Genomic DNA, 26,683 nt, shown 5'->3' on the forward strand with positions numbered 1-26,683 from the left:
TGCTTGCAAGGAAATAAGTGCTATATGTTATGATTATACAGATCCATCTGACAACATAGACCCATCAAATATCTAACAGTTCAGGAACAATAGTGAGGATATTTACAGTTTAGAATGAGTTTTGATTGTTTCATGGCTGCTAACTGAAAATCAGGGTTCTCACTACAAAAAGTTGCTTGAAGACATGGAGAAGGAGGAAAAATAAAGACTACAAACTAAATTTAATGAATATTTTACTAAGGAATAAAAGAAAACAACTGAAACGAGCAAAGACCAAGATTTTCATATAAAAATATTACTATAAAAATGTAAAAAAAACTTTCCTATAAAAAGAGCATAAAAATAAGACACATTAAAAACTTTATATAAAATATCAGCATATATATAATATAACACTTAAAATAGATTCTAAAAAATACTGATTATATTAATAAATGTAAATAGATGTAACTTGCCAACTAAAATGCAAGTATTTTCAGATTGTCTGATAAAAAAACCCAACACTTTCCTGTGTTTAAAATACACAACTACAAACAAAGATATTTATAAAGGCTGGCAATAAAAGAATGGACAAATTATATCAGGAAAAATTAAATTAAATTATAAATAAATAATAAATTAAAATTTTAAAAAGAGTGCAACTATTTTTATCAAAGAGAACCCACAGGGAATGCTAGGAAATAGAAACATATTAAGAATAGGAGACTTTAATTCATTTTTTTAAAATCCAAGGCAGATTTTATATTTAAAATTTATAGAGGAAATATACAATATAATCCATAAAATAGAATTTGTAGATCTACTTTGAACCCTGAATTTCAATAATAGAAAATGTATCTTCTCAAGTGCATCTGGCATATTCATAAAATTTACTGTATTGGGGCGCCTGGGTGGCTCAGTTGGTTAAGCGTCTGCCTTCGGCTCAGGTCATGATCCCGGGGTCCTGGGATCGAGTCCCGCATCGGGCTCCTTGCTCCGCGGGAAGCCTGCTTCTCCCTCTCCCACTCCCCCTGCTTGTGTTCCCTCTCTCACTGTGTCTCTCTCTGTCAAAAAATAATAAAATTTTTATTTAAAAAAATTTACTCTGAGGTGACAAACCCTCTAGAAATTCTAAAGAACAGATATATTAAAAAAGCATTCACGGGGCGCCTGGGTGGCTCAGTTGGTTAAGCGACTGCCTTCAGCTCAGGTCATGATCCTGGAGTCCCGGGATCGAGTCCCACATCGGGCTCCCTGCTCGGCGGGGAGTCTGCTTCTCCCTCTGACCCTCCTCCCTCTCATGCTCTCTGTCTCTCATTCTCGCTCTCTCTCAAATAAATAAATAAAATCTTTAAAAAAAAAAAAAGCATTCACTAACTGAAATACAATAAACTAGAACTTAATAACAAAACCAGAAAACAAGAGGCACTTTTACCTAGGAAATATAAACCATATCGTTAAATAGCTGTTGGGTCAAAGAAGAATACAAAATAAAATCACACACTTTATTGAAAAGAATAATAATGAAAATGTAGTATTGGGGGAGATAAAACAAATATCAGATAAAAATCATCATTATACCAATAAAAATAAAAAGCAAAAATAAAGCAAATGACACACAAAAAAATCTAGAAAGAACAACAAAATATGCCAAGAAAAGCCAGAGGAGAAAAATAAAGCAGAAACTAGGAACAATGACAAAAGTTGAAATCAATGTTTGTGAAGCAAAACATAGGATAAAAGAAATAAATGTAAGGCCATGTTTCTTAAATCAAGAAAAATCCAAGCCACTAGTTAACCTAACCTAATTAAGAAAAAAGTAGAAAGCAAACTCACAAAATTAGAAATGACAAGATGGAAACACCGAAATAGAGAATCTTTAAAAAGAAAACAACTTAGCTCAACTGTATATAAATAAACTGAAGACCTGGGAAAAAAGGATAAAATTTTAGAAAAAACTCCTTTAAGAACATTGACCCCAAAAGAGATGAATAGTCCAATTACCATGGAGATTTTTTTTTTTTAATTTTAAAAGAGCAGACCAAGAGAAAGCAGATCCAGATATTTTCATGAGAGGATTTTACCAAATCTTAGGTTATCAGATAATCCCATGGTTATTTTACCTTTTCAGATCTTAATAAACAAAGTAAACTTTCCAAGTTCATTTCCTGATACAAATAGAATATTGATCCCCAAATCACAAACATTACATTTTAAAAATAAAATTTTAGACTCATGTCATATATGAATATCAGTGCAAAAACTATAGATATGAAGTTAATAAACAGAATCCAGTAAAACTTTAAAAATATAACACATCTTAGTCAATTGGGCTTATTCCAGGAATGTGTCATTCAATATTAGGAATTCCTTTAATGTAATCCATCCTATCAATAGAGCAATGGAGAAAAAGCATGTGATCATATCCATAGATGGCAGAAAAGGCATTTGACAAAATTTAACATTTATTATATTTTTTAAAGTACAACAAAATGAGACCTGACAGATACATCCTTAATATGGTGTGTGTGTGTGTGTGTGTGTGTGCACCCTAACCCAAAGCCAGTATCTTACCTAATGGTGACATATACTGGAAATTTTACTACAGTGAGGAACAGGAAAACCATGCCCATTATTTCTACTACAGTTTAGAAACGCATTTAGACAAGAGAAAACATTTGGAGACATAATAATTGGAAAGAAAGAAGCAAAACTACATTTATTTACAAATGACAAGTTGGGAGTGGCTGGGTGGTTCAGTGGGTTAAGTGTCTGACTTTGCTCAAGTCATGATCTCAGGGCCCTGGGATTGAGTGAGCCCCCATTGCCTCCGCACTCAGTGGGGAGTCTCCTTGTGCTTTGGCCCCTCCCCTTGCTCATTCTCTCTCTCTCTCTCTCTCAAATAAATAAATAAAATCTTTTAAAAAACAAACAAAAAATAAAAAACAAATGACGAGTTGGAAAAACCAAGATAACTAATGGAAAAACTACCACAACAAAACCCTGTTGATAAAAATGCAAAGTGCATAAATATATAAAGCTAATAGCACTTGTATATACAAGCAGAGAGCAGATAGAAGATAGAAGACCTCACTTACAATTGTGTAAAAATAGGAAAATATCTAGGCATACAGCTAGCAAAGAATGTCCATCACTCAACTATAAAAAAGAATGAAATCTTGCCATCTGCAATGACATGGGTGGAGCTAGAGAATATAATGCTAAGTGAAACAAGTCAGAGAAAGACAAATACCATGTGATTTCACTCATATGTGGACTATAAAAACAAAACAAATGAACAAAGGGGAAAAAAAAAGAAAGGGAGATGAACCAAGAAACAGACTCTTAACTGTAGAGAACAAACTAATGGTCACCAGAGGGGAGGTGGGTCGGGGGATGGGTAAAATAGGTGATGGGGATTAAGGAGGGCACTTGTGATGAGCACCAAGTGTTGAGTCACTATATTGTACACCTGAAACTAATATTACACTGTATGTTAACTAACTGGAATTTAAATAAGAACAACAACAACAAAAATATATGCTCATATATGAGCATCTGAGGAAAACTATAAGAAAAATGCTAAAATATGAAAAGTAGATTTGAACAAATGGAGGCTCACACTGTGTTCCTGCAACAAAAGGCTCAAAAGCAGGAAAGATGGCAGCTCTTCTTAAGTTAAATTACAAACTTAACACAATTACAATAAAAAAAATACTCTCAGTTTTTTTTTGGATCTAAAGAAATTGATTACAAAATTAATTTGAAAAAATTAAAAACTAGCATAGATGGAAAAACCCCAAAGAAAGAAGAAAGAAGAGCCCTACCAAATATTTTAAAATATCATATTTTCCTTTCCATACAGTGGTATACTAACCCATGGGTGCATCGAAAATTTAAAAAATAAATTTTTTTAATTAACAGAACAGAAATTCAAGAAATAGATATATTACTTGATTTAAAAAGCAGTATCAGATATTAGTGAGTAAAAGGATAGACTGAATAAGTGACCTGGAAATATGGAAAATAAAAGATAAAATTGATCCTTTCTCAAACTATATATTATGATAAATTCTAAATGAATTAGAGATTTAAGTGATAAAACAGATGAATCCATTTCTATGAAGAAAACATTGGCGAGTTCTGTTCAGAGAAAGAGTAGGTAAAATCTTCCAAATTTCTGGTACAAAAATCCAGAAAAGTTCAGAAAAAAAAATATGGAAAAACTAGATACATTTGATTGATTACATATTTTTTGACATTTCCATGGCTACAGATATCATAAAGCAAAGTAAAAAGAAAAATATCACAGACCTGTACCTCTGAAACAAATAATACATTATATGTAAAAAAAAAAAAAAAAAGATAGTAGGAAGGGAAAAATGAAGGACAAAATCAGAAGGGGAGACTAACCATGAGAGACCACGGACTCTGAGAAACAAACTGAGGGTTTTAGAGGGGAGGGGGGTGGGGGGATGGGTTAGCCTGATGATGGGTATTAAAGAGGACACGTATTGAATGGAGCACTGGGTGTTATATGCAAACAATGAATCATGGAACACTACATCAATAAATAAATAAATAGGAAAAAAAACTAATGATGTATGGTGACTAACATAACATAATAAAATAAAATTTAAAAAAAGGAAAAATAATAAATTGGAGAAATGCGTGTAACTTACATCAAAGACAAAGTGTTAACAACTTTAATATATATAAAGAACTTTTAAACATAGAGAAGAAAACGAACAAGTCTATAGAAGAATGGGATAAAAATAGTTTATAAAAAAGAAATGCAAAGCACGCACAATCCACATAAAAAGATGCTACTCGTTGACATAAGAAAAGAAAGCATTTAAAATTTTTCTGATCTACCATTCTTGTGTGTGTTCAATTGGCAAAAATCCATCAAAAAGACAAAAGAGTCTTGCCCTAGACCCACCTAGTATGTGGATTTTCAGGAAATATGGAAGACAGAAATCTTCAGAGACTGCAAGTTGCCAAACAGCAGGAGTCAGACTATAGGATACTGCAAGATGAATAATCCAGTTTCTTCAATAAAGAATTACAAGGTTTTGAAGAAAAAGAAAGAGATGGAGGGGAAAGGGCATCCTAAAGATTAAAGCAGAATAAGACATTTATTAACCAGTCATATTTTAAAAAAATAACTTTGTAAGAAACAATTGTGAATGTGAACAGGGGCTACTTGATGATTTTAAGTAATTAGTGTGTACTTTTAAATATGAAAATGGTACTGTGGTTACATTAAAAGTGAGAGAGATTCTCATTTAAAACTTTAACTGAAAGTATTTATCTTGGACTTGCTTCAAAATAGTAAAGGAATGAGAATGGAATGGAGGAAGCAAGATTTGCCTAACTGGTGATTGTTGACTTAGAATGAGGGATGCTTGGGAGCTTTTCATATGATTGTATTTGGCAGGTATCTGAAATATCCCATGAGAAAATGAAGGGGAAAAAAAAAAAAACTACACAATGAGAGAAATAGCAGATTAGATCTGGCCAAACAGTAAATGAATTCATCATATGAGAAGGCTAAGGAAATGCCTTCAGAATATATCAAAAGAGATGGAGAACAGAATGAGAAATTATAACGTATAAATCAATCTAATGAGATTTTAGTGGGAACAAATAGAACAGAGGGAATCACTATTTGAGGAGATAATGGGTGTTTTTCAATAATTTTCCAGAAGAGGTAAAAAAAAAAGATAATTTTTCATATTCAGCAGTACTAACAAATTTTGACTGAAATAACCAATACTGCTTTTGAAAGTTTAAGTGGATTAAGAACAATTATTCTGTGGAGGGGAACTCATCTAAGAGATGGTTTACAGGCTTGAACATTCTTGTGAGGCATGTTCTTGTAAGGGCTTAATGCATGGGGTGGGCTTAATATCAGATACAGACAAGAAGCAGGATAAGAAGTGAACTTGGGAAGGAGATTCGGTGCCACACAGGAACACCGTGTTCCAAAACTATGTTCAAAAACTGCCATGTTCAAAAACTATGCAAAACCCATATAAACCCATTCAATATCTCTGAAGCTAGACAGTGACGGTCCCATCCAACGTATATAAAGCAAGAATGGATTTTAGTAGAGTAACTGATGATCTTTGGTGGTCAAAAATCAGTTTTCGATTTCCTTTTGTTCTACCTTTCCCTTCACTTCCGACTACTTCCAGAAGTTAGAAATGAGTTAAGTAGAACTAATACATTTGCACAGTAGTTTCCCCATGAGCTTGAAAAACTGAGGATTTCCCTTAATCTAGACTTTTTACCTTGCTTCACCTCTGGAATTAGAATACAGAGACTAGGCTTTTCTGTACTCACTGGCATAGCAAAAAAAGTGAGCTTCAATGCCAGGATTGTTTTATTTAGAATTTATTTAGAATGATGTATACATATTAACAATTTTCTTATGTAGATATAGGTTATTTATGCATTTTATATTTTTATTTTCAATAGTTGATGTTTTACTCTTTCAAATTAAATTCAAAGGACACATCTTGTGGGGTTTTTTTTCAGGATTTATTTTTTTAATAGGGATTCCTGTTCTTGGTCTCAAAGTAAATATTAAATTTGGTTTGTATATTAAGAAGGTGGAAAACAATGGAAAATAATTATGCGCTTGCATAAAATAGTTCTCTACATCTTAAGTTTTAATAGAAAAACAATTTTAGATTTTTTTCAAAGTGTAATGATAACTCAAGATTAAAGGTTAAAATTTTCTGTTAACAAAAATATCTTTGTATCATTGAAATGTGTATAATAAAGTGACAGGACAAAAATCTGCATTTTCCCATATTTAGTATAAAAAGACAGAGTTTAAAGTTTTGCACTATCTTATAAATAGAAAATTCATAAAAATTATCGTAATTTTGCTTGGGAGAGTCATACATAAGGTTATTTGCTGCTCTTTTATCATATTTGAGACAATAGCCTTGGTCTACCAATCCAGGTAGCTTTAACCTCTTCCCTATTTATTTTTGAAATTTTCACAAAATTAAGAGTTATCATATTACTTTAACATGAGTGTGCACACTTTCTTTGTTGCTTATAAACATCTGTGGTTTTCATGTGTATGCCATCAAGTTTTATCCTTCTCAGGCATGCATTCTCTACCTTTTCATATTCACCCACAGTAGGGCATGGGTCCAAGATCCATTTTCATACTGTAGGCCCAAGATTTCATTCATCACTTAATCCTGGGACTCATAAGCTTTTTTGGGTCATGGGCCACTTTGGTAGTTTGGTGAAACCTACAGACTTCTCATATTATTGTTCTTAAGTAGATAATATTCATAAGAGTTCAAAGATTACCAATGTATAGAAATAGAATTATCAAAAAAATTAAAATTAATTAGTATATAACAACATATATGCTTATTTATTAATATATAAAATAACAAGTTCTAAGAGAGAAGTCTAAAAAACAAACATTTCAAATAGTTCTAAACATAAAAGCAATTTCAAATGTGATCTGAATGGATCTGTGATTTCTATTTGTAACAAAGGTCTAAGTACTCCTAATGTTATTGTGATTTGTTCCCTGCATTCATAAGTGAAGGAATTGCTATATTTCAATTAGAGGATAATGAAATTGAAGATGTAAAATTTTCCCATCACATTCATGGATCCCTGAATTATATTGGTACATGACTCCACATTTAAAAACTCAAACTTTCAAGCAAATGACACTCATTTTATTTTCAATTTTTGTAAAATATTCAGAAAAGAAAAATTTTACACTCTGCTTTTGAAAAACTTCATAAGAGATGGAAACAGAAAGATGAATGAATAGTTGGGTAAAAATAAAAACAAAAACAATCATGAAAAGATAAACAGAGAAAAGTCTATGTCAGATCATATTAAAATGAAGCAAAGAACCACCTCTTGGTTCCTATTTTGTATGATGCTTAACTTTTTTTCCACCTCAATTTGACACCAGCTTCATTTTCAAATGGATGTGCAAATTAATTCTCAGGGCAAAGTTAACCATGCTTTGAAGTCCAAAGCATTTTCCTCATTCAGTCCACTTGTTTAAAGCCTGCAGTTAATGAATGGTTTTCTCATTATGCAAATAAAATGAAGCAGCTATGATTATATCCCTGGCAAAAGAACATCTACTGTGTGAATGACACTTTAACATTAGAAGATGCTAATAATTGGCCTGGAATTTCTCTAAAAACTGTTTTCCCTCACTCCTCACGCAATGCTGAGAACAGCTTGTGGAAAAGAAAACAATACTAATACTTTATTTATATTTAGTCACTATAAGCATCTTCACAACTGTTATTCCTTGAATTCTCTCATTAATATCTTGAGCTCAGCATTATTGTGTCAGTCGGAGTTTCTGCAGGAACAGGAAGTACATTTGAAATAGGAAAATTTGAGAAGGATTTGTTCTCATTAGTTCCAGTAGAGGGGAAGAGGGGAATCGAAATGGATGGCGCAACAGCCTGAGACACAGGTCTAAAGAGATAAGGAAGGGAAAAGTTTCCAGAAGTCAGAGAGACAATCCTGAACAGTCAGCTGGGTTGAGAGAAGCAGTGACCTTCAGTTGGGGGAAGTGACCTGGCAAGGGAGAAGGCAGGGGGAATTATCCTGACCTCACTTCCTCTGTTCTTCTGGTCTCTTTTCAAGGCTGCCCATTGCCTAAACCAAACCGAAGCCAGAAAGCAAAGGAATTTTTATGTGATCCAAACACATAGCCTCCTGGACTGAAAGTCAAATGAGTAAAGGCAGAGATTGACTCTGGCAAGTGAGATGGAAGATACCCAGTGTAATTATGGCACATTGCACAGGTTCAGGTCAATAAACTTTGCTCCAGTACGTTGTTATTATAACCACTTAATTCAAAGAGAAGGACTCTATGCCCATGCAGTGGTATGATTAAAGTTTCTCCTCTCCCCTGCTTAGGCCCCATTCAAGCAATGGGAAGGGGGTTGCTTGTAGTCAGTTTATCCTCACCCCTTCCCCTACTACAGTGGGCTGCGTTCTGCTTCCCTGGTCTTGGGGATGGCAGTGCAGAGAGGTTAGGAAAAATCTGACTTGACTAATACTATTATGCTTTACTGCTCTCTGGTCTCAGTAAATGCTCAAAGCTGATTCCTTATCATGGGATGTTTTTTGGAGTCATCATATAACCCCCATTGGGAACATTGACATAAACATCCTTGCTTCCTGCAATGTTTCTTCTCTGGTAGGTCAGTTTGCCCCTCATCCTCATCCTCGCTTCCCAACTACTTCGTTTGACACCAGCTCCAGCATCCTCCTAAGGTCGCCTCACCATCACCCCTGGCAGCAAGCCCGTCAGGGAAGGTGCCCTTTATAATGAACCTAGGCTGACTCTACCCACGTGCTTGCTCTGCGTCTGCTCCACAGAACACCCACTCCCCTTTCTTTTTTTAAAGATTTTATTTATTTATTTGACAGAGAGAGACACAGCAAGAGAGGGAACACAAGCAGGGGGAGTGGGAGAGGGAGAAGCAGGCTCCTGGCCGAGCAGGGAGCCCAATGTGGGGCTCGATCCCAGGACCCTGGGATCATGACCTGAGCCGAAGGCAGACGCTTAACGACTGAGCCCCCCAGGCGCCCCGAAAACCCACCCCTTTGATTCCGGTCACTGAACCTGAAGCTGTTCCTTATGTCACCATCTCTTCATTCTTGCCCGGAGCGATCTCTCACAGCTTCTTGCTCTTCCTATTTCGCTGACACTATTCTCTCGAGCCTGTCTGCTTCCAAGGGCATATGTCAAGCCATCTAAGTTGTTTTCCTGAAGCCAACCCCCCACCCCAGAATATGAAAGAGGAGGAAAAATACCACTGTTCTCCAATAACTCATCCCACGGAAATTCTCCTTCTTCACCTACTCTACATCTAACCTTTTATTGGACTCAAGTTGGGCAAATCAGTTTTTAGGAAACCCCTTTGCAAAACCTGCGTGAGTCTAGCATCTCACTTTGGAGTGCCAGAAGAAATACTTGCCACCTGCTTCTGTTTTTCCGCAGCCTTTTGAGGCCACAGCCGAAACTGAGATAGAAAAAAAATCCCATTTTAACATTCTGGTATATATGTTTGGTTTTTTTCCCTAATCCCTATAACTCTCTAAGAAGATATTATTATCGGGCGCCCGGGTGGCTCAGTCGGCTAAGCGACTGCCTTCGGCTCAGGTCATGATCCCGGAGTCCCGGGATCGAGTCCCGCATCGGGCTCCCTGCTCGGCAGGGAACCTGCTTCTCCCTCTAACCCTCCCCCCTCTCATGTGCTTGCTCTCTCTCATTCTCTCTCTCTCAAATAAATGAATAAAATCTTAAAAAAAAAATAAATAAAAAAAAGAAGATATTATTATCCCCATTTAATTTGCATATTTTCAGGGAGATAAAATGATTTTCCTGAGATTGCCAGCTAGAACGTTAGATTGTTTAACTCCAAATCCAATAACTTTCCAGGTAAATAGCTGCTTCTGATGAAAAGATTAAAGTTCTGCATGAAAAAGGCACTTTTCCAAGGCCCAGAACAACAAGGTTCACTTAGAATGTATTCATTAAATAAAAAGTTTTAGAAAAATTATACCAATGATATATGGGTTTCTATCCTAAGCCAGACATTAAATTCAGACTGCAGTTGAGAATAGCAGTTGCAGTTTCATTTTGTTGAATATGATTGCCCTTCTTGATGACAGTCCCAAAGACTAAAGGTAAAAATCCTAACATTTCATTTTCCTTTCTAATTAATTGGGAAGCAATGCTAGAGACCTAGGCCAACCTAGACGTCTCATGATTTTTGCTATTCCTTTCCAGTTCTTATTTGGTGATGCCCATAGGAGGTAGTTCAAAATGGGCTCCATTTCAGAGTGAGAAATGCAGGACAATGATTCAGAGTGTGGTGTTCTATTTCCCTACTTCCTTCCTCCTAGTTGAAAAGCCTGGCTGTATAATAGGAAATGCTCTTAAGCATAATCCGGGGCCATTGTTCCTCGTAACTGCTCTCTATTGCTGGCCTCTCATCACTGCATCTCAATACCACAGACTGAGACAGTCCCTTTGCCTTTGCTCCCTACCCTAACTCATATATGAATGAGTTTAAAACCTTCTCCCAGAAGTGGCAATACTTAATTCCGTGGATAGGCTTTGATATGTACATCACCTACCCCCACCCCCAAAAGAAAATTCTAGAAGACGTTTTTGTGTAAATCTATTTGCTGGGTAGAAGTTCTGAAAGTTTCATTAGACCCTCACAGAGGTTCATGAGCCAAGCAAATGAAGATCCCTTATGCCTTATCCTAGCACTTTGCAGCAATTTCCAAATCAAGCATGCCTATGTTACTTTACAGAAACTTCAATCTCATTATTTATTCCAGTGTTCATGGTTTGTTTCTGCCCATTCCTTGGGATAATACTTTAGAAGGTGACATTATGCTTAGTCAGCACCATCATCATAAATTTAACAGAATCCATTTAAAATTGAATCACTACTTTGAAATAGAATTCCAGAAGTCATACATCAACTTTCTGCTAAGCAAAGTAGCACTTTCTTCCATCTTCCTAAACATATCCCATTTATTAAGCCTCAAATTTCCATGTAGAGGAAATCCAGTTAGGGAAAGACTGCTTCTTGTCCTACCCTAGATTCACTCCCTTCTGGAAGAGAAAGCAGTCATTTATCTAATAGGCCAGTTATTGAGGAAGAGTTGAGCATGTTTCGTTGATCACCTTTCTTCCTGTCATTACTTGATAACCATGATTAGTCATATAAATTGGTGTAATCCAAGCAGGAAATATAAAGAAGCCCTTTCAAATGCAGGTGTGAAGCCACATCCTATGTTTATCAGATCACTAATAAAAATGATATTTTGATTTCCATGCATTGATCATAGCGTATTTCTCTATCGTTTCTGAATGTGGACTCCAGGGGAAAAAGGGACATTGTGTACTGGCCCCTAAAAACTACATTATCATTCAGACTTAATATGGTCCTCCATCCTAATATTCTGGAATTTGAATTTAAAAGCCTAAATGTCTGTTTTAAACACAATTCTGTGGACTTTGATGATTTACCTTTTCATTCTTTACAGGGCTTTGTTGAGTCCTTCATTTTAGTCTGTCCTCACAGGTCAGTCCTTCCAAGTTCATATAGTTGTAGCTGTCCTCCTATAGTCATTTATTCTTCTTTTTTAAAGTTTATTTGTTTATTTAAGTAATCTCTACCCCCAGTATGGGGCTTGAACCCATGACCCTGAGATCAAGAGTCACATGTTCTTCTGACTGAGCCAGCCAGGCACCCTGTCATTCAGTCATTTCTTAATTCTATGCCTTAATTATAAATTGTGAAACCAAGACTGGGACCATCATTTGCTTTATTGTTTCCACATGCTCCATAAATTCTTTCCGGAACCCCCATATTAGACGTGATCTCTTCTCTTGTGGAATCCCAGAGCATTTTTAATCTCATGGTATTAGATATCTATTGCTATGTGGGCAGGTTACCCAACACTTAGCAACTTAAAACATTAATAAATGTTGATGTTCTCACATAATTTCTGTGCATCAGAAATCCAGAAAACTTTTGCTTGAATGCATCTGGCTCAAGGTCTCTCTAAGGGTTTCAGTGAAGAAGTAGGCCAGGGCTGCAGTCACCTGGAGGCTATACCAGGGCTGGATTATCCATTTCTAAAATGGCCCACTCAACATGGCTGATGGCAGGAAGTCTTAGTTCCTCACTGGCAGTTGGCAGGAGGCTTCAGTTCATTGCTACATAAACCTCTCTATGGGGCTGTTAGAGTGTCCTTAGGAAATGGCAGATGACTTCCCTAATGTGAGTGATCCAACAAAGCAGGGTGGAAGCTGCAATATCTTCATGACTCAGCTTCGGAAGTCACACAGTAATCATAATATACTGGTAGTTACAGAGATCAGCCCTGCTCAGTGCAGAAGGAGACTGCATTATGGTGGTATTATTGGGGTTCATGTCGGAGCCTGGCTACTGTACTCATCTAAGCTGTATAGTATAATAATTTAATTACATACTATACTAATCTAAATTACTGAACTACTTAAGGGGCGCCTGGGTGGCTCAGTCAGTTAAGCGTCTAACTTCAGCTCGGGTCATGGGATCCCTACGGTCCTGGGATCAAGCCCCTGTTGGGCTCCCTGCTCGGCAGGGAGCTTGCTAATCCCTCTCCTTCTGCCCCTTTCCCAGCTTGTGCTCTCTCTCAAAAAATAAATAAATAAAATCTTTAAAAAAATAAAAATAAATTATTGAACTATTTAAAAGGACATCCTCTGTTAACCATTACTGTATCTTCCCTTTCTGCGTATTACTCAGTGTTACTGGAGTGGCATGCCCTTGTTGACAGGGCCTAGCATTTTATTGCCCATTTAAGATGTACAGGCAAATCAGACTGTTGTTTTTAGGGAACATTCTCCACACTCTGATTCTTAGGTTTCTTTCCTTGGAACTCAAAATCATAAGCAGGATCAGTAAAAGTTGTTGTATCCAACAATGGGGGAAAAAAAACATTTACGTTCACATGAAATAACTATTAAAATCAATGAAGTTCTAGCCCACAAAATAAGCCTTAAAATGTTTAAAGCTTTGGTTACTATATGGAACATATTTTCACAACATGATATAATTAAGTAACAATAGGATAACCAAAAAAGAAGGTGCAATCCTCAACTCATTTCATGAGAATGCATTATCTGATCACCAAACCATAATGGAGAGAACAAGAAAAAATTATAGGAAAACTGCATTAATGACAACAGGTACAAATTCCTACAAAAAAAATTAACAAAACAATTCCAGTAATGTATTAAAAAGATCAATACAACATTATCATGTTGGATTCATCACATAAATACAGTAAAAGTTTCATTTGCTTTGGAAGGACAATTAACAGAGTTAATAGAGTGAAGAAGTAAAGCCACATCATTCAATAGATGCAGAAAAAGCACTCAATAAAATTAAGCAGCTACTTATGATCAAAATCACTGATAACTAATAATAGAAATAGAAAGAAACTTTTTTTTTAACCAAGTAAGGGACACCTATTAAAAAACCTACAGCACATGTTCTTAAATGGTGTCACAACAACAACAAATCCAATAAACTATGCAAGGTCTTTATGGAGAAAATTACAAAAATTTTTGAGAGGGCATGAAAGATAACCTAAAAAAAAGATCTTAGATAGTAAGATTCAATAGCATAAAGATTTCAATTCTCTCCAAACGTATTTATAGCTTAGATTCAATACAATTCAAGGTAAAATTGCAAAAGGATTTTCCATGAAACTTAATAAGCTGAATCTAACACTTATAAATAATTGAATATGAATATAAAAAAAAAATGACCTTTGTCTCACTCCATAAATAAAAATATAATTTCAAAAGGATTAAGAACATAAATGTGAAAAGCAAAACTACAAAAAGAATTTAGGATGAAATAGGAGAATATCTTCATAACATTGGAGCAGAAGTCATTAATAAACAAAAAGTAAAAATACTGATAAATTTAAAAACAACATTAAAGATTTTCATAAAAGACACAGTAAAGAGTAGCCACAAATGGGAGAGGATACTTGCATATAGCTGACAATATCTAACATTCTGAGTATCTGTAACCCTCCTACAAATCAATATTTAAAAGGAAAACTAACTGGGGTACGTGGGTGACTCATTCGGTGAAGCGTCCCATCCTTGAATTTGGCTCAAGTCATGATCTTAGGGTCCTGAGATTGAGCCCTGGGTCATGCTCCAAGCTGGGCATGGAATCTGCTTAAGATTCTCTCTCTTCCTCTCTTTCTGCCCTTCCCCCACCATCTCTCTCCCTTCCTCTCTCTCTCTCTCAAAAAAAAACCAACCAAACAAACAAAAAACGTCACAGAACAAAACAAAACAAAAGAAAAACTAACCAATAGAAAACAGGCAACAGACGTGAACAGACACTTCCAAAAGAAGAAATCCAAGTAGCCAATAAACAAAGGAAAAAGGGAGAAACTTATTCAGAGGAAGCAAGTTAAAAGCACAGTGAGATAAAATTACAAATGCTTGAAATCTTGCCATTTGCAGCAACGTGGATGGACCTAGAGGGTATTATGCCAAGCGAAATAAGTCAGAGAAAGACAAATATCATATGATCTCACTCATTTGTGGAATTTAAGAAACAAAACAGATGAACATAGGGGAAGGGAAAGAAAAACGAAAATCCCACATTGCAAAGGCTGGCCTAGATTTGAAACAATAGGAGCTGTCATACTCTGCTCTTGAATATGTAAATCGGTACAACTTTGGAACAGTCTGGCTCTGTGCAATATAATTAAGTATAGGCATAGCTGACAATTGTATTTCTAAAAACACACTTGAGAGAAATCCTTAAACGTGCATTAAAGGCATCTATAAGAAAATTTTCATCTGAAAAATACTAACGACAAAAAAGAAAGTAACTCAAATTTCCATCTGTGGTGGAATGTCTGAATAAGCTGTTGTATGTTAATACAATAAAATATTACACAGCAGTGAAAATAAAGAACTGCAGCTGTATATCTCAACATGGACAAATCTCAAAACAAAATATTTGCTGAAAGAAGTCAAGAAGACTTCATACAAGATTTCTTTTAAATAAAATTTTAGAACCATCTACACTAAACAAGAGAGTTTTGAATAATAAATAGAGATTATAAGGAAAAGCAAGGGTATAATTAAACCAAAATTCAGGCTACAGATTACTTCTGGGACCAAGCCATGAAAGGGATGCAATTTGGAAGCAAGAGCAACTGGGGAATTCCAAGGTGTTGGTAATATTCTATTTCTTCATTTGGTGCCAACAGGAGTGTTCATGTTATTTTTCTTTAAACTGAACATAGGGGTGCCTGGGTGGCTCAGTCAATTAAGCGTCTGCCTTTGGCTCAGGTCATAATCCCAGGGTCCTGGGATCGAGCCCCGCATCGGGTTCCCTGCTCAGTGGGGAGCCTGCTTCTTCTTCTCCGTCTGCCTGCCGCTCTGCCTACCTGGGTGCCCCCTCTCTCTGTCAAATAAATAAAATCTTAAAAAAAAAAAAAAAAAAAAAAACATAGATAAATCTATAGGCTATTTTGTATGTGTGAAGTGATTTTTTTTCTTTTTTTTTCTTCAAGATTTTATTTATTTATATATTTGACAGAGGGAGGGAGAGAGAGAGAGAGAGCACAAGCAGGGAGAGCAGCAGGCAGAGGGAGAAGCAGGCTCCCCGCCAAGGGAGGAGCCCGATGCAGGGCTCGATCCCAGGACGCTGAGATCATGACCTGAGCCGAGGGCAGACGCTTAACCGAGTGAGCCACCCAGGCTCACCAAACCATAATGGAGAGAACAAGTGGTTTTCAATAAAGCATTTAAATACACATTTTCTAACTGTGTGTTTTAGAATGTAAAAATTTTTTCAGAAACTGGATTATCAAAGAATATAAATGTTTAAGAAATCCTATTCAACACAAGAAGTATATTTTAGTGTAAAGTTTAAAGTTGTATTTAAAATAATCAATCCATTCTCTTTATTAGTTTGACAGATATTTTGTATCCTTAAACTATTTCAGAATCTTTTAAAATGGAAAAGGTAACATGGATATATAATAAAAGCCATGTCAGACCATTATTTGGTCACAAGAGGGACTAGATAGTCAGAAAGTACAGTTTCCCCCTTTGGTCTTAAGAATATTTCACTGTCTTAACATTTATGTTTTACACAATGTTTATTCCTATAAGAGTATGTGTTACAAGTGTGGTACTGCGATATATATTTCATTTCAGCAAAAATCTTAAGATAAATACTAGTTTGCCATTTTACTTCTAAATGGATGGAGACTATAGAAATTAACTTACTGAGCTATGGTCATTTTTTTGTTTAATTGCTTTATGGGAATAATTGTTTTAATTTTGTATTCGTGCTTTATTTATTTTTCTTATTTGATTTCAAGATACATGTGAGCACTTGAAACCAATCCCAAGTTTTAGAAAATGAATCAAAGTAATTATGGATCTATGGCTAGAGCAAAAACATTCATATCCACTTGATCCGTTGTTTTCAAACTCTGCTCTAAGCACCCTTAGCTGTTTCTGGAAGCTCTTTCAGGGACCACCATATATGGAGAAGAGCGGGCACTTCTTTACAGGGACAGTTCTTCACTTAACATTTTAGATATTGATCTCTTTTATAAAGCTTTTATTTGTAGAAATAGTAAACTACAAATAGTTTGAAAGCCAATGGACAGGACTGATAGGGAATAATAGTAGAATCAGTTAAAACGTGTAAAATGATTTCAGGTGTGTTACCTCATTAGCTTTTCTCAGGCAATGCATGTCTCATTCATCACTGTATCCCCAGTGCAGAGAAAAACTAACAATGATTGTGCATAAAGCAATCAAATTTACTTAAGAAGTAAGTGTTAAATAAACAAACTGGTCTGAAAGGTAGAACAGGTATTACATAAATCTTATCAAAAAAGAAAGAGGGGCGCCTGGGTGGCTCAGACGGTTAAGCGTCTGCCTTCGGCTCGGGTCATGATCCCAGGGTCCTGGGATCGAGTCCCGCATCGGGCTCCCTGCTCCTTGGGAGCCTGCTTCTCCCTCTGCTTCTCTCTCTCTGTCTCTCATGAATAAATAAATAAAAAAAAAAATCTTTAAAACAAAAAAGAAAGAGAAGCTCAGAATGACAACAGTCCTACAAATGCTTACACTATGGATAAGTAGAAGAATCAAATAGAATCTAAGTCTTTCATATCCTGGTTCCTAATCAAATCTTGGGGAAAGAATGGAAGGAAAGAACATGGAACAAGGGAAGAAGGAAGGAAAAAAGAATTTATTTTGCTTTCCACCACTACAGCTGCCTCTTATTTGCTTGAGCAAAAAAGATCAACAGTAGAAAAGAAAGAAAAAATGCTATTTTCATTTATTTTACCTTTATTTTTGAAAAAATGAATTAGTACTCTTTTTTTAATTTAAATTCAATTAGCCAAGATATAGTACATCGTTAGTTTGCATTAGTACTCTTAACCAGTAAATGTTCTGCTCTAATTTATAAAGATGCATGAGACCATCATATTTTCCTTTAAGAAAGCAGAAGTGTTACTTTTGCTGCCATCATCCGTTCCACAGGTGCTTTGAGAGGTCAGTTCACATGTGTGACACCACTCTTCTTCCCAGCTGCCATTTCCTTCCCCTTCTCACTAGTCCTTTAAACACCAGAAGGGGTTGGTTTTTCACTTTCTCTTCCTACATGTCTGGAACTTCTCCTGAGCACTCTCCTCCACCCTGAGGTGGCTTCTATCTTACCCCTTTCCTGGAGTTCTGATGGAGGTAGTCAGTAAAGGAATTGAAAGGTTCAAGGAATAAAAGATCATAGCAGTCTGATTTTTTTAAATATATATCAACAACATTACCCTCAGGCATAAGCTCTAAATCACACAAATATATTCATATTTTATTGCTATGGTAGTAACTTACCTGAACTTTTGGACTTACAACAACACAAATTTATTATCTTACAATTCTGTAGGTCAGAAGTCCATTATAACCTCAGCAGTCACCATATGCCAATCTACACAACTTTTCTCAGCCTCCTTTCCAATTAGGTGCAGCCATATAATTGACTGTTAGCCACTGTATAGCCTCTAAAATTCTCCCTGCTGGCTGCTCTGCGCTCTCTTTTGCCTGATCTGCCAGCTGGCTATGGAAGAAGTAAAGAGGTCAGTGGGCTGCACTCCTTGGAGGCTCTAGAGGAGAATTCATTTCCTGCTCATTCAGGTTGTTGGCAGAATTCAGTCCATTTTGGTTGTAGGACTGATGTTCTTATTTTCTTTTGAGAACTTCTAGAAGTCACAGCATTCTTTTTTTTTTTTTTAAGATTTATTTATTTGAGAGAGAGTGTGTGCATGAGCAGAGGGGAAGGGGCCGAGGGAAAGGGAGAGAGAGAGAATCCTCAAGCAACTCCACACTGAGCGCAGAGCAGACATGGGGACCCTGAGATCATGACATGAGCAGAAATCGAGAGTCAGAGGCCCAAGGCTGAGCCACCCAGGCTGACTGAGTCACCCAAGCACCCCTATTGTTCCTTGCTTCTTGATCCCTTCCTCCTTCCTCAAGGCCAGTGATGGTGGGTTAAGTCCTTCTCAGAGTGCAGCTCTCTGACCAACCCACTCTTTTTCAGTCATCTTCCACTTTTTCAGAGACTAGACAAGATTTGGCCTACCCAGGTAATCCAGGATAATCTTCTCATCTCAAGGTCGTTTTTAATCCTATCTGCAAAGTCTCTTTTGCTAGGTAAGGTGACTTACTTATGGGTTCTGTGGATTATGGTGTGGACATCCTTGAGGAGACCTTATTCTTACTACAAGGAAAACAATTGCTTAAAATAAAAGTCTATAAATTATGCAAATAAAATAAAAAATATAAGAGGTATTTTTTTCTTTTTTCCAACAATAATTATTTATAATTACATCAGAATACCTAAGCACAACTGATATGCATACTTCCTACAACTCTTCATCATTAATTTTATGCTAATATTACAGATAGCATGTTTCTCCTTTGATTATCAGGTTGAAAAATATGCAGTCAATGTAGTACCAAAAAAAAATCCAAAAGTACAAACGATAGACTTCACTTAAAAGGGTATGTTTTTCAGAAATTTGAAGAGTAGAGGCAGAGATATGGCTAGGTTAAGGATAAGCACTAAATATTTTTTTCCTGCATTTTCCCCCACTGATCAAACTGTTGTCTAGCAGACATCCTTTTAAGATCATATATATGATGCAATCTGCATTGACTAGCAAAACTAAGGGCCAACCTTCTGAATCAACAGAAAAGAAGGATGAATTAGGTAAAAACAAACAAACAAATAACATAACATGGCCCTGTTCCCTGTTCCTACAATATCATTTGGGGATAAGCTCCAAATCAGGTTCATACCTATTTTTATCATCTCTGTCTACATAGTACTAAGCACAGTGCGTGGCATATATAAAGCATTAAATAAATATTAATTACCATCAAACTTATTGTTTTGATTACAATCAAGCAGTGTTTATGGAATGTTCTATGTGCAAGACACAGTAATAAAAATACCCCATTTTTCATTATTCTCTATACTTCTCAGAGCTTTTAGATCAATTATTTACCTAATAGTGATATGAGGAACACTGATTAGACCTGATAGTTAAGGTAAAAACTTGGTGTCAATAAAAATGAGAGATTTTTTTCCTCCACTTATTGACATTAAATCATTACTCATCTGAGAGTACTTAATTGTAGGTTTTTGAAAGCAAAGGCTATGTTTGACTTATCAATCCCAAGACAGCCACAAAAACATCCTTATATAAAAGTTACATAATAAATGAGAACAAGAAAAAAATCATACTGAAGTTTTCATTCATTTTTAGTGCTTAAATTGTATAGTGTATATTGACAATCTAATGCAAGTAGTTAGAACAGAAACTATTCAAAATACTCTGAAACAAATCTTTTCAATTCTTTAAGCTGCTGAAAACTGATTCAGTTGTCTCTATCTCCATTAAGAAGACTCAAAACTTCTCAGAGCTCCAAGGCCAGTGAAAGTTATGTTCTGAGAGTTCTGGGACCTCCCCTATTAGGATTTTGACTTGGTAGAACTAAGGGTTGGCAATAACAAAGCAAATTAAAATGCTTCTTTCTCAAGAGAGAATTTACAAAACATACAAGCTGGAAGTTCTCTTGTTGGATTTTTTAAACTTCATTTTAATAACGAAGCTTATTTTTTCCAAATAACATTTGGCACAGAGAATATATAACAGACATAGACCATTGTGTACAAAGCTTCTCTGGATAAAATCCGAGTGAAGACATGAGAAGCACACTTATTCCACATTCAGTGTTGGCATCAGCACATTTTCCTCCCCCAGAACAATTCTTCCCTGGAAGAACCATTCTGAGTCAGAGACTGGGGAAAACCACTGACCTAGTGTGTCTTTCATTAACAGAGGAATACACCAACATTTGAAGAGAGAAAGGGACTTACCCAAACTAAACAGCAGATTGGTATGCTGATAAGACCTGGCTTTTCATCAGCACTGTTTGATTCTGGATAAGTAATTTAATTTCTCAAAGCTTCAGATTCCTCAGATATAAAGTAGAGGTAGTTATACTCATTTTGACAGATGTTAAAAGAATAAGAGATAGTGTCTGGCACGTGGTGGGTGCTGATGAATGGTAACTATCGTGTGTATTCCAACTCCCAGAGAAAGCCCCCAGATCTGCAAGAAATAAAAGAGCAAAAGTCATTAATTGATAACTTAGACTTTAGCTTAAAAATATTCACCTTGGTTTGTTTCAGGAAAGTAGTAGATCATCCAAAAAGGCGATTTGGTACCCCGGTGGATCGGATTGGTGGAAACCGTCTCTCTAATTCCAGAGGCTAATTGATTCCAACTGTGAGTACAATTTGAGTATATGCAGGCTTCTGATTAACATCTCACAGTGGGCTCATTGATCCATCTTGATTTATAAATTTCCCTTTTACTTTCCTAGCTTATAAACTCACTGCTTCAATTCTTCTCTACTAAATTAGTATATTGAGGCTAAGTAGCTTAAATGACATTAAAGAAGCAAAGGAATGTCCTAGATCTACTTCGCCATAAAATAGATTCAGTTATTCTCACAGATTCTTATATAATTATTGAATATTAATATGTGAACAATGGTTCAATACTAACTGATGTAATAAATCACCTTCATACTATACAGAACTGTGTAGTAATCCCTCTATTATGAAGAAGACACATTTCGGTGACATACAGCATTTTGTTACCAATAACTACATTCCCAGATTTATGATAACACGGAACATAAGAGAGAGAATGGTGTAGCATAAAGAATATTAGCCCATGGAATCAGAACACCTAATCCAAATCCTAGCTCTGTCACTCCTTCGTTCATTATCCTGTTTCCATATCTTATTTCTGTACATCTTGTACATTTAGATAGTAACATAGTAGTATTTTGAGAATTAAATTAGGTGTATATTGGGCACACAAGACATGCAAGTGATCTTAGATTACAGTTCTGAAAATTTACTCTGTGCTGGGCCCTATACTTAGTGTTGTGCACATACTGCTTCGTTTAATCATCCTGTTCCATAAAGTGGGTCCTATTACTGTCTCCAGTATCTTGAGAAGTAGTACAGTGTAAGAGGTAAAAGTGGCACCCTGGGGCGCCTGGGTGGCTCAGTTGGTTAAGCGACTGCCTTCGGCTCAGGTCATGATCCTGGAGTCCCGGGATCGAGTCCCGCATCGGGCTCCCTGCTCGGCAGGGAGTCTGCTTCTGCCTCTGACCCTCCCCCCTCTCATGTGCCCTCTCTCTCTCAAATAAATAAATAAAATCTTAAAAAAAAAAAAAAAGTGGCACCCTGGAGAGGCCCGCTTTGTGGGTCAAATCCCAGTTCCTCTATCTGTTAGCGGTGGGACCTTGATTAAGTTCTGAAATCCCCCTCCGTAAAATGAGGATTCTAATAAAGGTCAACCACATTACATTGTCCAGAAGACTAAAGGAATTGATACACATTAAACATTTAGAATAGTGCCTGACATGTAAGTGCTCAATTATTTTATTATTATTATTATTATCATTATTATTATACAATATTGTATATTATATGGCATTGAGCTAGTGATATAAGTAGCATTTAAATCCACAAAGTTTAAATTCTGAGCTTATATTTTCAAAAGTATATTTAGCCATATATATTATATATTTTAAACATGAAATGTTAAACATAAAATCTAGGCACTATATTTTTTCTCAGGAAAACTTACAGAGGATTCATCCTCCGTCCCAGATGAGACAAACTGGAACTGTTTTGACAATTTCAAGCATGACTTTCATGCTTTTTATTTCTCTCAGTATGATCCTTAGACCAATGATGCAGAGTCCCCTAAAGCATCACATTAACCCTGAACCTCTCAATTTAAATCATGCCAGTTTGTTCTCTTCATCAAATGCCCTAAACCACAATGAGAAGTGAATATTTTACCTCAACTTTCTTATTCTCAGAATGACTTAGTTAAAAGAAATTTTTTTTTTCTTTTATGGAGCTTTGATCGATGAAGTTCTGAGGTTACTGAATGTCCACAAATATAAGAGGACGTAATGAGTACTGTGAAGAACAGTGCATTGGAGCAGTACCATCTTCAAAATGTGGATTGAACTTTATGTCTAGAGATATACCAAGTATGGTCATTCTTCAGAATTGTTAAAAATCACCACATTTTCTTTGAGTAGGATCTAACTAATTGCTATTAAAAACTGAGGAACTCCTTGAAATCAGGATCACAATCCTCCAGTTTCTTGATGTGTTGAGAACATTCTGACACTGAGATTAAAACAATCAAGTTTGATTAGTTTCCACATGTACTCTATTACCTTGGACGCCCTGGATTATCACCCATTCTAGTATTTCTGAATTAAACCAAAACAGGTTATGACTTAAAAAAAATCATGCAGGAAACTCATTTTCATATAAATTTTCACATGAAGTTTTAGACCATCTAAACTCCAGATAGCCACTAAACTATGGAAAGGTATTTGGATTAATATGTTTCCTGAATCACTATGGGTGAAATCCAAATTCATATATTATGTCCTTGATTTAGTAGGCTATGGTGAGTATGATGACAACCACTGTCCTTATTATTAAAGTTTCAAGATAGTAATATCACAAAAGAATAGGTTTAGAATAAAACTTAACATCATGTATTTTCTCTTTCCCTTTTGTCAATCATTGCAGGTGCTCCGGTCAACCATTAGGTTTCTATTCATTATTTCCTGCCACTGTGACCAAGATTTTTCAGATGCTTTTTTACTTCATCATGTGAAGTTTTATGTTTTATAGTTTATGAATAATAAAAAAACATAAAAAATATATGTCTAATTTCCATTTAACTTTTCAAAATCATTTTCCAGTATACTGTTTCTTATTTTTTGGATTAAGTCACTAAGTGATTCAAGAACATAGTCTGATTTAATCCAACCCTTTTGTTTTGTTTTGTTTTTTACAAATGAGGACACTGAGTCTGTGAGAGGAAATTGATTTGCTCAAAATTTTACAGGCACTCAGAGCAAGAGCCAGAGCCCAGGTCTCTGGATGTCTAGGCCAACGTTCTCTTCATGACCTATAACATCTTCAGGAGGTTAAGTTGTCATTGCTGGATGCCAACTTCTCGGCTTACACATTTCTAAAACTAACAGAGGCAATATGTTAGACTTTGTGAAAATCTTTGTTCCACTTCTGTGGGAGTTAGTGTATACTCTTTTAAAGAAGGTTTATTTGTGGGTTTTCACCTTCTGGGTTTCACTATAAGTCTTCACACTAAAAATGAAACTAGTTCTAATCGTGGAAGTTTTGCATGGTTTGAGTTTAGATCTAGATATAGCTGCTGTATGTTACCTAATTTCCAGAACAAATGTTAACCTCTTCTCAGTATGTGTTTTGGAAAGGAAGATAACCTGGTATTTGCAACAATGTCTTCCTCAAATCACTAACATATTGGACCACAATTTTGAGTTTTTTTATAGGCGTCATCTCTAAGCAACTCCAATTCAGAGAGGGATTTTGTCTGAGGTTTCACAGCTTCTCTAAGTGGAATTAGAAAGTTCTAGGTCTCTGCCATTAAAACCAGGATGTCTTCCTGATGAAATTGGGTAGAAATAGGACTACTAATTATGCTACCCCTTGCTGCCACATGCACTAAGACTTTTAATAATGTAAGGCACATGTTGTTTATTATACTGACAATTTTTTTAAAGATTTTATTTATTTATTTGACCGAGAGAGAGAGACAGCGAGAGAGGGAACACAAGCAGGTGGAGTGGGAGAGGGAGAAGCAGGCTTCCCACTGAGCAGGGAGCCTGACATGGGACTCGATCCCAGGACCCTGGGATCATGACCTGAGCCGAAGGCAGACGCTCAATGACTGAGCCACCCAGGCGCCCCAACAATTTTTTTAAAATTTTAGACCAATATTGATGCACTATCACTCAAATATATTAACAGAACTCTCAAAGAGCAGAAAAATCATATTTAAATGCCAGTATTGTGATTGGTCCCTTTAAGTAGAGCAAAGTATATAATAAGTATCAATGTGTTATCATAGCAATAAACAGAAAGTTAATAGTTAGATTTTCTTTATTTTTTTTTGTATATCATGGCAATGTCTTTGAAAACTGAAAAGAAGTAGAATACAGCAGGTACCCAAAGAAAGGAACTGTGGCTTGAGCATAATCACTGGCTTATACATTGAAGATGTCCTTTTTATTGTGTTTTGATCTGAAAATTATCATTTTGAATTATCGTCTTTGCAATCAGAATATGTCCCAGGGAAAAAAGCTATAATGAAACATGATGTAGAGTTTTAGGTCTTCTCAATTGAAGTTGATGGTATTCCCCTTATCTATGGAGCTCTCGGTAGCTTTAACAATTTCAACTTTCCTTTTTACAGACACAGCTTCCTCCGGTGAAATGTCACAGAAACATGGAAGATGCTCCAGTGAAGTTCTTTACATTCATTAATGATTAAACATTTAAGGAACTGACCTTCTGCAAATCCTTTCCACAGTTTGAACTGCAGTCCATCACATCACAGTACTGTTATAACTTCAATTAAATTATGCAGACCATTTCAATGCATGGATGTTTTTTTCAATATATATTTTAGTTACCAGGATTGGTTACCTAGCTCCAAACCTTGCTTTTCTAAGAAACAATCAAAACACACTATACAATGAAATGCTTTCTATATGCACTTACCATTTACATTTATGAATAATAACTGAAGATTGATTTTTTTTTCTGTACAACTTAGGTACAATCTATTTGCTCATTATTGAGGAACAAGGAAAGACAATGCTGTATATGTTCTTTTAAATATTTGACTTCTCTTATATCCTTTGTGAGCCTCTTGGGTAATAATTATGAAATTAGGCTTCTTTTAACATAGTCACATTTCAGTGAGGCTCAACCAAATAAAACATAGCCCCAGTTCCAGAAATAAAAGAAGAAAGATTTATAAGCAAGGAAAAAAACAGCAGTAATGAACCCATCAATTTTATTCTTCCAAAGAACTGAGAAAATACTTGTAGGTCAGAGCATATTGACAAAACTAGGAAATAAAGGATATCACTCATTTGTCAAGTTTGGAGATCTCATGTCCCCTAATAACTTTTCTTTTCTCTAAATTACAACTGATAGTTAATTAAGAGCAGCAGTGGCTAATTATGAGAACAACCACATAGGAGTAACAGATGAAATTAGGGGGAAAGGCAAAGACTCACTAAGTAGTAAACCACTGGAGCAGTCTGGGGCTCATTAAATACACATAATTTTAGCACGGTACTTTTTAGCACAGTACAATAAGCCCATCATCTTGATGTTACTGACACACCTAAGAAACTGTTTGATTGGTTTCATATACTGTATTTAATAAGGCGATGAAAAATATAATATGTTTAAGAATGATTTCTTTAAAATGATTCAAATTATTTTTAATTGATCTACCAAAGCATAAAGTGTCATGTTCTGGAAAGTTCAGTTCTCAACAATAGCTGTGATGTTACTGCAACTTAGGTACAAAAGCCCATTATGCATTGGGTATGCTTTCAAAACACAAAGATAACATTTCTTGAACCAGA

At 35.7% G+C, this 26,683-nt stretch overlaps 1 protein-coding gene across 1 annotated transcript in view; it reads left to right on the forward strand.

Moving 5' to 3' along the window:
* Positions 1-25,820, forward strand: part of OSTN (osteocrin) — a 46,322-nt gene extending 20,502 nt beyond the window's left edge. Inside the window, exons 4-5 of the mRNA XM_034990205.1 lie at positions 21,336-21,432; positions 25,495-25,820. Of these exons, the coding sequence (XP_034846096.1) occupies positions 21,336-21,420 (85 nt within the window). The 3' untranslated portion in view covers positions 21,421-21,432; positions 25,495-25,820. The remainder of the gene's footprint in view (positions 1-21,335; positions 21,433-25,494) is intronic.
* The last annotated feature ends 863 nt before the right edge of the window (positions 25,821-26,683 follow it).

Source organism: Mirounga leonina, unplaced genomic scaffold (genome assembly GCF_011800145.1).
Source record: "Mirounga leonina isolate KUSES-001 unplaced genomic scaffold, KU_Mleo_1.0 Mir_115, whole genome shotgun sequence".
Classification (NCBI taxonomy): domain Eukaryota; kingdom Metazoa; phylum Chordata; class Mammalia; order Carnivora; family Phocidae; genus Mirounga; species Mirounga leonina.